Source organism: Takifugu rubripes, chromosome 14 (assembly GCF_901000725.2).
Source record: "Takifugu rubripes chromosome 14, fTakRub1.2, whole genome shotgun sequence".
In the NCBI taxonomy this organism is placed as follows: domain Eukaryota; kingdom Metazoa; phylum Chordata; class Actinopteri; order Tetraodontiformes; family Tetraodontidae; genus Takifugu; species Takifugu rubripes.
The window spans coordinates 4,818,194-4,830,516 of record NC_042298.1 but is presented as its reverse complement, the minus strand read 5'-3'; the positions used below and the strand labels follow the sequence as shown (position 1 = coordinate 4,830,516).

At 47.4% G+C, this 12,323-nt stretch overlaps 1 protein-coding gene across 2 annotated transcripts; it reads left to right on the top strand.

Moving 5' to 3' along the window:
• The first annotated feature begins 51 nt into the window (after window positions 1-51).
• On the top strand, window positions 52-8,076 carry LOC101067481 (E3 ubiquitin-protein ligase RNF38-like). Of its 2 annotated transcripts, none has more exons than XM_011610612.2 (12): window positions 52-1,561; window positions 3,927-3,979; window positions 4,125-4,306; window positions 4,492-4,930; window positions 5,009-5,149; window positions 5,230-5,418; window positions 5,980-6,141; window positions 6,227-6,330; window positions 6,515-6,596; window positions 6,671-6,792; window positions 6,969-7,068; window positions 7,202-8,076. In XM_011610612.2, the coding sequence occupies exons 1-12, from the start codon at window positions 1,273-1,275 to the stop codon at window positions 7,262-7,264; spliced, it is 1,926 nt and encodes a 641-aa protein (XP_011608914.2). In that variant the 5' UTR covers window positions 52-1,272; the 3' UTR covers window positions 7,265-8,076. The 2 variants fall into 2 exon arrangements, with proteins under 2 accessions (XP_011608914.2, XP_029703040.1); XM_029847180.1 differs by having other exon boundaries at window positions 55-503.
• The last annotated feature ends 4,247 nt before the right edge of the window (window positions 8,077-12,323 follow it).

Below are 12,323 nucleotides of genomic sequence, written 5' to 3'. Positions count from 1 at the left end.
TCTGATGACAAAAGGCTGCGTGGAATCCAGTTTAAACGATCCGGGTCTCCGAATCCTCCACGCTGGGATTGTTTTTAACGACTTCTGGGTTATTGTCGCGGTTGATTGGAGTGTCCGACGTCGCCAAACATCGCCGGGCAAGTCGTTACCGAGCTCCGCGCTTATCTACGTTCGATTGCTTTCGCCTGGTTGGAGATGCGAAACTACCATTGATTGATCTCCGCTACACTCCCCACCGACCAGAGATAACGCTCGATAGCTAATGCGAGAGGGGATTTAAATTTGACAAATACCGTCCGCCTGACTTGGCGGATAAGGCGGCTTTTTGTTTCCCTGTGCGGGCCGAGGCGAACCGCTCCTGACGCCGTTTGCCGACGAGCCGAACCCCGCCACAGTGCGACGGCGGCTAGCTTGTAATGTCGGAACAGTGGGACTTGTTTTTCCTCTAGACTCCGCTTCCTGAAGCTAGCCGAAGAATCGGAATTGTCCTAATGGAAGGGCAGGTATAGCCATCCAGCGCAAAAGGGGTGTCGCTTTAACGCTTCGGGTGAATTACCCCGTTGAATTTCGTCGGAATTTGCTCTCTACCCTATGCCAGTAACTTTATTCTTCCGCCAGCCATCGGCTCTGTGTTTAGTTTGCTAACGCTCGACAGCTAGCCATCTTGCTTGTGTTTGGGGACTGGAGAATTTAACTCGCAACGCTGTCGGCGCCGAGCGAGCGACGGTCGGCTGGAGTTGCCTTTTCTTTTTTGTTGTGCACAAGTTATTGTGCAATTCTCTGCTGCACAACACTTAAATGCGTTGGTTTGCTGCGTGTCTGGGGGAAGGAGCTGTGACAAGACAAGACAAGACAATAGAGAGTCTTAGACTTGCTCAGCTGTTTGGTTAACGCCAGGGGGGGGGAGCCCTGTGATAATTAAGGTGGATAATTAACACTGGCTTGATTGTGGCGTTTTGGCTCTAAATGTTAATTTAAGGCGCTTGCGGAGGTTTGCCGATGATAGGTGCCAGTTTGCGTAAATGACCGAGCGTGGATGCGGTGCAGATGGTGTTGAGGGCTGAACCAGCTGCTTCCAGGTATCTCACCTCATTGTGCCGATAGAAATAAAACAAAACCTAGAGATTTAAATGCCTCAGAACTCCCTCGCAATATCCGACCATCACCAATTGAAACTAGGCGACTAGAGAGAAGAATAGGCACTTTTCCGCGAGCGTATCTCCAGCCGAGCTCCATTACGCCCATCCACCACCGCCCTGCTCCTCCCCAGCCATGGACCCCCCGAGGACTCGGTCGCGGTCTCGGTCCGGCTTTTACCATTTCAGCATGAACGGCAACGTTGGAGGCAACGGCGGCGCGGCGGGCAGCGGGAGCATGATGGGCGCCAGTGGAGGAGGGGTGAGCTTCCCGCAGCAGAGCAACCCCGGGTGGGCCCCGCATCATGGAGGTCGCAGCTACCCGGAGAACCAGCAGCAGCACAACCAGGGGAGCTACCTGTCTGCGGGGGCGCAGCGCCATTCAGCACACGGAGCACACGGAGCACACAGGCACCCCGGGGCCGGTGAGCTGGCATTAGTAGAGCAGCAGCATCGGCATCATCACATGCCCAGTCCCGCTGAATTTACCCCCTCGGGGCTGTAAGCGGGGCATTAGCAGATTTGGAAACATGCAACTGAAAGCCTCCCTGCGTTTTTCTACTGGCTGCTTGCAGTAGTCGCAGATTAGAGCTGCCTTGAAGTTTGGTTGTTTGTGTTTTTTTTGTTTTTTTCTCTCGTTTCCAGGTTAATAGACGTTGAGCAAAACAAACATTTATGTTTGTCTAAGTTGATGATGGATTAAGGCAACCGATCCGTGATGTGGACTGAGAAGCCATCTTCCACACTTCCCAGAATAAACAGAATAATGTGGAACAAAATTATTTAATAGCCCAAAGTGATCATAGCGTTATTTTCTGCCCCCTTGCATTTTAGTCTAATACTGTAAATTTATTAATAAGGTGTTAAAGTTTATGTGGCTGGCACAGATGAGCTGACAGATTAAGTTGTTTTTTGAGCGAGATGCATTTATTTACATTGCTGGTTGCCACTTTACAGGAGGGTCGGTATGTTCAAAATCATTAAATAACATTTCAACGGGGATGAAAACGATTTTGATTGCTGATCCATTAGTAAAGGACCGTAAAGCGATCTGTAATATCAGCTTGGATTCCCTCAAAGGCAGAAGAGAGAGTGAATGAATAAAATCCAGCTTTTAAGCAGCTGTGAAAGATCAGTGTTTTAAGATGACCAAAATAGCTATAACAGGGAGGACACTCAGAAGGGCGTGCTCCTCAAACTTGAGGATCTACAGAGGGGATGGCGTGGCTGACTTTAAAAGAGCATCATTCATTTGTCTGGATGCCTTCCTTTGCCCCCCACATGTGCCCCCCCCCCACTTACATGACTGTAATATGTCTATTGTGTGCCAGTTCTGTGCAGATATTCTTAACATTGTAATTTAAGCTTGATTTTTGTGGGCGTTTAAAAGGGTTTTAGTTTTGTCTCATCACTCGATCTGCTTCAGCTTAATGTAGCGCCGTCAAACCTGTCTTGAGTTTCTAGTTCATTACTAACAGGGTTTTGAGATGGATTTTTCCTCTTTAGTTTGGCTCAAATGGCTCAAGTCTTTGTATAAATATAAAGAGCAGAAGCAAATTGCCCCTTGATGACAGCTAATACTCTCAGGTTGAAAATCCTGCCTGGCAGCCTGATTTCATTATCTGTCACGACTGGCAAAGAAACGGTGTCAGCCTTCCCCAGGTGCCACGCTCGGAAACAAGGTCGTGTCTAATCGTGGGCAGAACCAGTCCAGCCTGGCTCCATCCACCCCCCTCCTCTCTTTGGCCCTCCGGTTTCAAAAAGAATCTTGGACATTGATTCTGGCTAGTCAGTCATGCTAGTCAGGCTAGCCATTCTGTTTGATGCTGCCACTGGCTGTGCATCTTTGAGCTGTCAAAACTCTCCAACTTCACATAGTTCGGGGGTTCCAATGCAACGATGATAAAGGATTGGGGAAGGCTTTTAGGTCTGTTTGTTCTCAGGAGGCTGAAGGGGCTGTTTGGATGAGAAAGAGATAAGGGAGGAGATTGCCCCCCCCCCTTTTTTTTTTTGGTGGTGATTAAAGGTTTTTGGGGGACCGCTTGGAAGAAATTCTTGTCAGCCAAGTTCAAGGACATTCCTTTTAAGCTGCTGAATTGTCTGTGTGCACAGACTGCTTCCAGATTGGACATGTGGACTCCCAGATAAACAGCTGGAAGAGCTGCCGCTCTATTGATCTTTGGAGGGAGATTTTTATGACTTAGAGAAAAGGGAGAGAAGCACTGGATCAGTAAGACCAATCCCTTCAGGATTCCTGGGTCTTATGATTCAGAAAGAAAAGCCTTTTCTCAAAAATGCTGCTTTTTTGGCAAAGTTGTTAGGCATTTCCTTTCAATAACATTCAAAGAACAAGTGCCAATTCACGTGGACAGAACCAACACGAAAAGGTTGGATCACAAATTTAAAAATTGGAAATTGCACCTGTGCGGCGGTTTCTGAACATGAATGGAGTAATAATTTTGAGTAAAGAATCTATACCCGCAGAGTCTGTGGTGTTTCTGGTGGACTTTTCATGGTGGATGAGAGACGCTCGTTAGCCAGAGAGGACGCGTCCAGTGTGACATTTTCCAGAGATGATTTCCTCCCTCATCTGCTCATTTGAAGCAGGAAATTCAATTGCACAGAATATTTTCTAAAGAAAGAAAAAACCTAATCTTTGGGGGGGGGGTCTCTTTTAGGTTTCCAGTGAGATCTGAAGGAGAAGCCGTGAATTTGGAGAATCTCTGTTGTTTATCTGTGACGTGTCCTGTAATGTTTTGATTTGATTGTGTCCCTCTCTGTGATCTGCAGGAGTAGTCCTACATTTCCATCCAGATAATGTGTGCAGCGAGGATCTGGACAAAGTGAGTATGACGCTGGACCACCGCTTTGATTCCCACCGTGAAGAGGATTTATGCCATTGTATTCATTCTCTGCCTTTATCCGTCGCCTTATTTCCTTGGCCGACCACTTCCCCGGCTTCCCCTCCTCCCGTACCTCTGCGTGCAGATGGAGGACAGCCCAAGCCCGAAAAGGCAGCGCCTTTCGCAGCAGCCCATGTTGGACTTAAACTCTGCCCCTCCCTCTACTCCTTCCTCACCAATTCGTCCCTGGGAGCTTCCTCCCAGTCGCAGACCACACCCCCATTACATGGCAGAGCGATGCCACACGCCGCTCCGCAACAGACGAAGGTGAGGGCGTGTCGGAAACACAGCTGGATCTTTGCATACACTTAATGCAAATATCTGTTTTCTAGACTTTCCCATACTTGCAGATGAAATTCCCTCTTATTTCTTCATCCTATTCCCAGTTAGCCTTTGAGCCTTCCACAAGCTCAGATTCTTAAACATGAACTCATAGATTTCTTTCCCCTCAGTCCTCCAATGAGACGCCGTGGCCGGAGAGATCGCCTGTCCCGCCACCACCACCACCACACCCACAACAACAACAACCACAACCACAACCACCACCATCACCACCACCACCACCACCACCACCATCCCAACGGCCACCATCATCAGCATCACCTACACTCTCACCACGGGCTGCCGTCGGGCCACCAGGATGAGAACTACCGTCACCTGGCTCCTCCTCAGGGCTACACACCTTACAACCAGCAAGCACCCCGGGGACTGGGACCTGGTCCCGAAGAACGCCCGGGCCACCACCCCCCGAACCCTTCCCCGAGGCCCCTCCACGCGTCGCCAAACCTGTCTCCCAGACTGCTGCATCCTGTGGCGCATCCGCAGCACCAGCATCCCCATCCTCACCCGTCCCAGCCTCAAAGCAGCATGGTTCTGGACCTCCATGAGCAGGTGACTACCAGCTGACTGTCACGTACACATGCTGCCCAGATGGGACCTAGTTGAACGTGCCCCTTTTGATGTATCTAGGGTTCAGCACCAGTATCGTATCCCGTGTCTCCCCCTGGAGTACCGCCAGTGCTCCCGCCTCGCTCAGCGCCACAGCAGATCCCAGCATGCTCAGTAGTCTTCAGCGGACAGCACTATCCTGTCTGCAGCGTCCCACCCCCGGTGAGTGCTTCTGCGTCTCCATCAGATTAATTTCGGTGTGGGGCGGAATGTGCTGAATTTCTTTATTTTTCTGTCTTTAGGTGCTTCAGACCTGTTCTGTGCAGCATTTACCCATGTCTTACCCATTCCAGTCTCTGCTGTCCGGTGACCCTGCCTTCCTGCTGCCCCCTCCTCACCTCCCCCGTCCCCCCACACACCTCTCCCACCACCCACCCCATCTGCCCCAGCCTGGACAATTCGGACCTTATCCAACGCAGCAGGCTAGATCAGTGAGCAGGATTTTTTCTCTCTCTGGGCTCAGAAATATACAATGCGATGCATGAGTGATACTTGATTTAAGTCCAAACGTGGTTATTTGAGAGTGGGACGCGAGCGATTGCTGGGTGAGGCGGCAGGTCATGGACTATGATTTCGGTCAGAGAATCAAGGATGCTTCTGAGGGATGGTGCGGGTATATTTTATTCTGAGTTTAGATCGGGTATGAAGTTTTAGCATTACAGATACAGAGATGGTGAAGTTCCAGTTGCTATCTAGGCTGCGTACAACCAGGTGTTCATGAGCTGGAGCTTCTATCCAGACATTAACAGCGGTTAAACAAAGGGTAGGTATGCTTTGGGATCAAAGCCCCCCTGGCTTTGATTCCCTGAGGCTTAAACAATTTGGCCATTTGATCTCTTCTTTCATTTGTTACTGGGCCACAGCCGGTGATGCTTCCGTACAGTAATTATATCGCCACATAAATGTAACATTTCTGTAACTGAAGTAAATCGCTGTGAATGACTAATTGAATAATGGTGTCAACAACTTTGCTCTATTTATCGCCCCACCAGCCGTTGCAGAGGATAGAGAATGACGTAGAGCTGCTGGGAGAACACCTGTCTTTGGGCGCTGGACTCCACTATCCACCTACAACCCACCCTGCACTCACCCAACACTCCACACAGCTTCACTTCCTCTCCCATGACCCTCTGCCGCAGGAGTTTTTCGGAATGGTGAGCAGCAGGAAATTGATCCAGTATGGAGAAAAACAACTTATTGGCATTCCATCATTTTCTTGTCTTTTCATTCACACTCTAGTCCTATCCAAACTTTATTCCTCGGCGTCTCCCGGCACGACGGTACCGCGCACAGCAGCCACTGCCTCCTTCGCCTTACCACCCCAGCCTCCTGCCTTACTTCCTGTAAGTAGATCTGTACACTGACCTCCTCACTGCACATATGGGCTGTATTTATCATGGTTAATTCTAATATCAACCTACACATTTAAAGTATCTCTGGGGTGAGGACATTGCAGCCTGAGGCAGGTCATCTGAATACACTTCACACAGACGAGTGCTCAGGTGTCCTCTCTGTCTCTGTCTGTAGGTCAATGCTGCCAGTCCAGCCCACCGGTCCTGCTATCAGTCTGGAGCTGGAAGTAGATGATGGAGAAGTAGAAAATTACGAGGTTTGTCCTTTACTGCTAGTTCGGCTTCTGTCATCGTTTGATTAATAAAGATTTTTGCGGGTGTTGGTTCCCAGGCCCTCCTGAACCTCGCCGAGCGTCTTGGGGAGGCTAAACTGCGAGGGCTGACAAAGGGGGATATTGAACAGCTTCCTTCCTACCGTTTCAATCCAAATAACCATCAGTCTGAACAAACACTGTGAGTAACGCCCGATTATCCCACCTTCCTTCTCTCGAGCCCCCTGTATTCACCACTGAGCAGCGGTTCTCAGACAGTTGGAGCAGTTTATTGCATGTACTAAATCTGATGACAGCTGAACCTAGATCTGTTCACATCTCCTCACCTTTGAGATGCTAATATTTGTTTGGCTACAGGTGTGTGGTGTGTATGAGTGATTTTGAGTCCCGCCAGCTACTGCGAGTCCTGCCCTGTAGCCATGAGTTCCATGGGAAGTGTGTGGACAAATGGTTGAGGGTAAGTCCCCTATAGTACACATATGATTGGCGTAGGAATACTGCTTCAAACGCCTTCGACTAGCAGCGTTGAGGCTGTCTTTGTTAACTGCGTATATTAACCTACCTGGAGCTTTTCTTTTTTCTATCCTCAGGCCAACAGGACGTGTCCCATTTGTCGGGCCGATGCCTCAGAGGTGCAGAGAGACTCCGAGTGAACACACGAGGGATCCGGGAACTGAATTGAAACACTTCAGTGCCACCTGCTCCTGATGTAGAGATAGAAACGCACATAAACCTGCTCACACACAGGCACCACTTTTTGTGCAGCACTTCCCTCATGTCGTCATTTAACTTTTCAACATACGTTCTGCATATCTGATCTACTTTAATAATGGTTCCCAGATGTTTTTCCCAGATCAGTATTCCCGTTCTCTTGTTTTGGTTACTGTTAATTACACTTGTCCACTATCCTACTGTGGTGTGTGTTTGCACTTTACACTCTAGAAGTGTAAAGGTAGTGCTGGGCCAGCCTTGTTTTGAATGTTATTGTGCCAGTGTGTGTGAGTGGGGGGGGGGCTGCCGTGTCCCAGAACATGCTTGGGTTTCTGTTCTGTATCAGAGAATTGACCACAGCAACGAGTGAGTGAGTGAGTAACTTCCTAATTTACTGTTTGTACATTTCTGCACTGTCTGTACGTACGCATACCACGTCAAAGTCCTTGTTCTCTAGTAGAACACTAAGAGTCCACGTTGCCACTATTGCCTAATTGATCGATCTTTATTGATAAATCACAAGTGATTGTTTTCTGACTGGCAGTTACCTTATCATTCCAGTTTTAGTCGTCGTTCATTACAGGCTCTTTACAGCACAGCTTTAAAATTAAGCACATTTATTTCGTTTTTGTTAGTGAAAATAGGTTTGTCTTTGACTTTGCAGTGGCACCTGTGTGACAAATATATCTATATATATATACTGTATAAATCTATGAATATCTGTATACCAAATAAAAAGCTTGATATGAAGTTTTTAAACCTTGTATTTTGTGTGTATACTTCATTTTAAACATCTGAGATGATGGCCTGTGGTATGTGGTGAAGGGTTAAACTAATACTTCTGGAGCTGTAGTGACTCCAGGCTGCCACCGGTCGGTGCCCTTGAGCTTCAAAAGACGTTTTAATCACAAGAATAACTATTACAATCAAACACTTGGTGATATGCTTCATCTGTGATACACTTTCCCTGAAATCCTAAATCTAAGTTGTAATTGGAGAATTTAATTGACTTGAAATTTGCCTTTTGTCCTGCTGAGGAATTTGAGTACAAAACACCGCGACCTCCAAAAGATAAGAAGTACTAAATAAGAAGTACTAAACTGGTGTGAATGGGTCCTTCCCTTTCTTTGCCCTGGTAAACTGGTAAACTTGAGACTCGGAGTGGGGCTGGGTCAAATGTATGCCCACTCAGACTTACAAGAAGGTTTCATCACCAACAACAATGAATCTTCAATAGAGATGAGATGGATCACCTGCTGGATGAGTATGAGGGCAACAACCTCTGCATCAATGTCAAGAGGTGGTTGTGGATTTCAGGAGTGACAGACGTCATCCACGCTCCTCTGCACGTGGGAGGAACAGGTGTGTGAGATGGTCTCCAGTGTCGGGTACCTGGCCTTACACCTCACCAACCTTACGTGGAGCCATTGCACCTCCTGCCTTGCTGGCAGGGCCCGTTGACGTCGATGCGCAGTGGAGAGCGTTCTCTGCTCCTGCACCACAGTGTGATACGGCAGCTGAGAAGAAGGCCCTGCACAGGGAGGCAAAAACATTTTAATTCTGACAGTACCCTTTAAACACGCACGCATGATTGTGTATTATATACCTTTTCCTTATGCTTCTTTCTCATTTGAAAATGTTGTGGCTTTTCCTCTCTGTCAGATTACTTAATAAACTTACACTTTTCCTAAGTCAGAATGCCTATGCCAGTGCCAATGGGTTGAAGCAGAGTTGCCACGACAAAGTCGAATAATGAGTCAGGGTCAGCTGGTTCACGGTCCAATGATGGTTTATTGTCGATTCACAATTCACCATGCATGAGAAGTAGCCCGGGCTAGTCTGAAATCTAGCAAGAAATCTCCAGCTTTTATAGAGTTTGGAGCCTGGGTTTACTCCTCCCCGGGCTCCTCCTTCTATTTAGCCATTTTTCCCCCTTTTCCACCATTATGTACTTTTTAGTATTCTTATCAGAGGTTAGGTGTACTTTCCCATGTTTTTTTTAAACAGACAATATCCTTTTAGCCATTCCCACCCTTGGAAACCCCCACTTTCAGGCCATAAACAAGTCTGGAAAGGCAAACATTGCAACCGTAAGGAAGGAATACATTAACATACACTACAGGAAGGTGTGCAAATGTTGGGGAGAGCAAGAGTAAATGTATATGTGTATACTATATGATGGATCATTTGCTAGTTGGAAAATAAGAGGAAGCGCTCCCAAGAACAGTATAAAAACCTGTCTGGAACTACAGTTGGGGTCCAGACTCTTAGAGAGACTGCACCCTCTTCAGCCTATTCAAACCCGAGCTCTGATTGGATGTGAGGTCATTGTTGATGATTGATGAATGTTGTGGGTTGTACCCACAGAGAGAAGATTGTTCTTTTTCTCAAAATCACAGTGTTTATTAAAATCAAAAATCGAACAGGATTGCAGCAGCAAAATCAATCAGAAGAGGTAATGAAGGTAATAAAGCATAATGTTCCAGAGCAGAACCTAGTGGTGGACCACCTCCGGCCTCTGAGGTACCTGAACGTTCACTGAACCAACTGCACCTCTCCGGCCTTGGGATGGCGCCTTATGCCCCCGTTTGCTCCTGGACAGTCAGCTTTTGTACCCCACCATGGAATGTATCGACTGATAAATTTACAGTCACGTTCAACTTAGACGCATGTCGTTGAATCCTTACTCGAGTCCTCAGAAGTGTATTCAGGCAGACGCACCAACAAAGTTCACCACACAAGTTGAGACCAAACTTCGAAGTACCTTTTGACCTTGCAAGGGAGAGTCGGAGACTCCCACTAAAATACAGACATGGTTACACAGCAGGAGGCGTATCTTAGTCACATAGACTGCATCAGCTACACTACTCACACAGGCGAGTCACATTGCTCAGGTTTTGACTACACTTTTTTTGTTTACCACGGTACCGTAGCACACATGTCCAAGGCCATGTGGGTGCCGAGGCTTCTTTGATGACATTGGAGCGGTTGTCAGCATACGCAGAGGCGCACAGGCCTGACTAGCCTAACCTAAGCAGATATCACACATTATTGTTTTGTCCTCCTTCTTACTAAACATGCTTACACACAGACCCGTTCCCATTCTCCACTTTCCCAATTTTTAATCCTTCTTGTATTACATACGAAACTACTCTCTTCTAATTTTATTAGAATACCAATAACATAATAATGCAATTAACGATATTTCACCACACACATCATGTTTTTTCCTCGGGAAATTCTCTGCCTTCCAGACCCCTCAAGAACGAGACGCACCGGCAGTTGAGACAGCATAAACTTCAGGGAGGTCAAGCTAACCTGTTGAGAGGTTAGCTTGGGGAATCGAATGGACACCTACTAACAGCACGCGTGTAGCGTGTAACTCCAGCATGACAAACGGCACTTTCCTGCAGTTGAGATCACACATGTTGTGACTCCTACTCTGGCCCCACCTCCTCCTGTGCAATCAGCTCAACCACCACCACCCGTGCCCTCTCCTCCAGCTGCACCCAATCCGCCCAAACGACTCTGCACCCATAAAAGGCCCCTCTGCACTCAGGCCAGTGCTTGATCTAACTGGTGTTTTGGCAACACCTTCCGTCGACCCAGCATCTCTCCAGGCTCCCCAGCGACTCCCCGGCGACCCCCAGCGACCCCCAGCGACCCCCAGCGCCTCTCTGTGTCTCCCAGCGACTCCCTGCGACTCCCAGCGACCCCCAGCGCCTCTGTGTCTCCCTGCGTCTTCCAGCGACTCCCAGCGACCCCCAGCGCCTCTCTGTGTCTCCCTGCGTCTTCCAGCATTCTCCAGCGTCTCCCCCAGCTCCTCTGCAACCTTCCTAGCCCCTCTTCCTCTTCCCCTTCCTCGGACGGATTTCCCCTGGCCTCTGGACACTTGGACTCCCCCACGGACTCTCGCCCCCGGATCTCGGACTTGGTTCGTCTGCCGCATCACGCACATGTACAACACCCCCCTCCACTGATATTTCATACACGCACTCACGATTCACACTTCATTTACATCCAACATCTGCATCCAAGACATTCCCCCACGCCCCCTATAGTTTGTCTCGGCCTCCCTCCTCATTTAGTTTCTTCCCTCCTGTCCTTTTTTTTTGTTTCATTAAAATCGTCTGAGTTACTTTTAATTCCCGTGTCTGTCTGCCTTCTTTGGGGTTCCGCCACACTTGACCGCCAGTCCTCTTGAGCTTAACAACACACATGCTTACATGGAACACAGTTATTGTGATGATATTTGATTAAATTGGGTAAATATATGATGAATCATAAGCTAAAATCATAGAAGTACACACAGGGCTGTGGGCCGATTAAGACTAAGCTTCAGCAACTTTATGGTTTTAACCTTGGCTTTGCATATTTTTCTTTTTGCACTATCTATATCTACAGTATATATCTATCAGAAAGAAACATACTTTCTAAAATAAATGCATTTTGCCACCAGGCCTGATTATGATCTTAATAACGCTGATTTAATAAACATGAAAAGTCTGAAATATAAAAATCATGACATCATACAACACAGTAGTAAAATTGTTCTATATAAAAATTGATTTTTTTCTAATTCTACATTGAACCTGGGTGCAACATATCAATTGATCAGGGCTGTTCTGTGCCTTCCTTGTGACTTTGTGGCGTTCTAGATTAATTCCAGCACTTTCAATGCACATTCCTACACTGTAAACCACCGGTAGCCTTCTAGCCTAATTCTTCAGAGTGAGAGACCAAACCAGCATCTAAAATAGAATGTTAGAAACAATTAAAACTTTTTAAAGCCTCATAAAACTCCATATTAAACTTCATTAGTTTTTCATAAAAAATGCACTATAAATATTGCCATCCAATGTAATAGTAAAAGATTATCAAATCATCTATATAATACAGTTATATTGTCCACAGCCAAATGTCGAGTCAAATGCAGTGGGCGGAGCTTGAGCGCCTCAAAGTGGGCTGGGTCAAACATTAGCCCCGCCCCGATCCGCGCGC

Coding starts and splice junctions, on each gene's coding strand:
- LOC101067481 (XM_011610612.2), top strand. CDS start 1,273: ATGGACCCCCCGAGGACTCGGTCGCGGTCTCGGTCCGGCTTTTACCAT. Junction 3,980..4,124: donor GCAGCGAGGATCTGGACAAA/GTGAGTATGACG, acceptor CTCTGCGTGCAG/ATGGAGGACAGCCCAAGCCC. Junction 6,793..6,968: donor CATCAGTCTGAACAAACACT/GTGAGTAACGCC, acceptor GTTTGGCTACAG/GTGTGTGGTGTGTATGAGTG.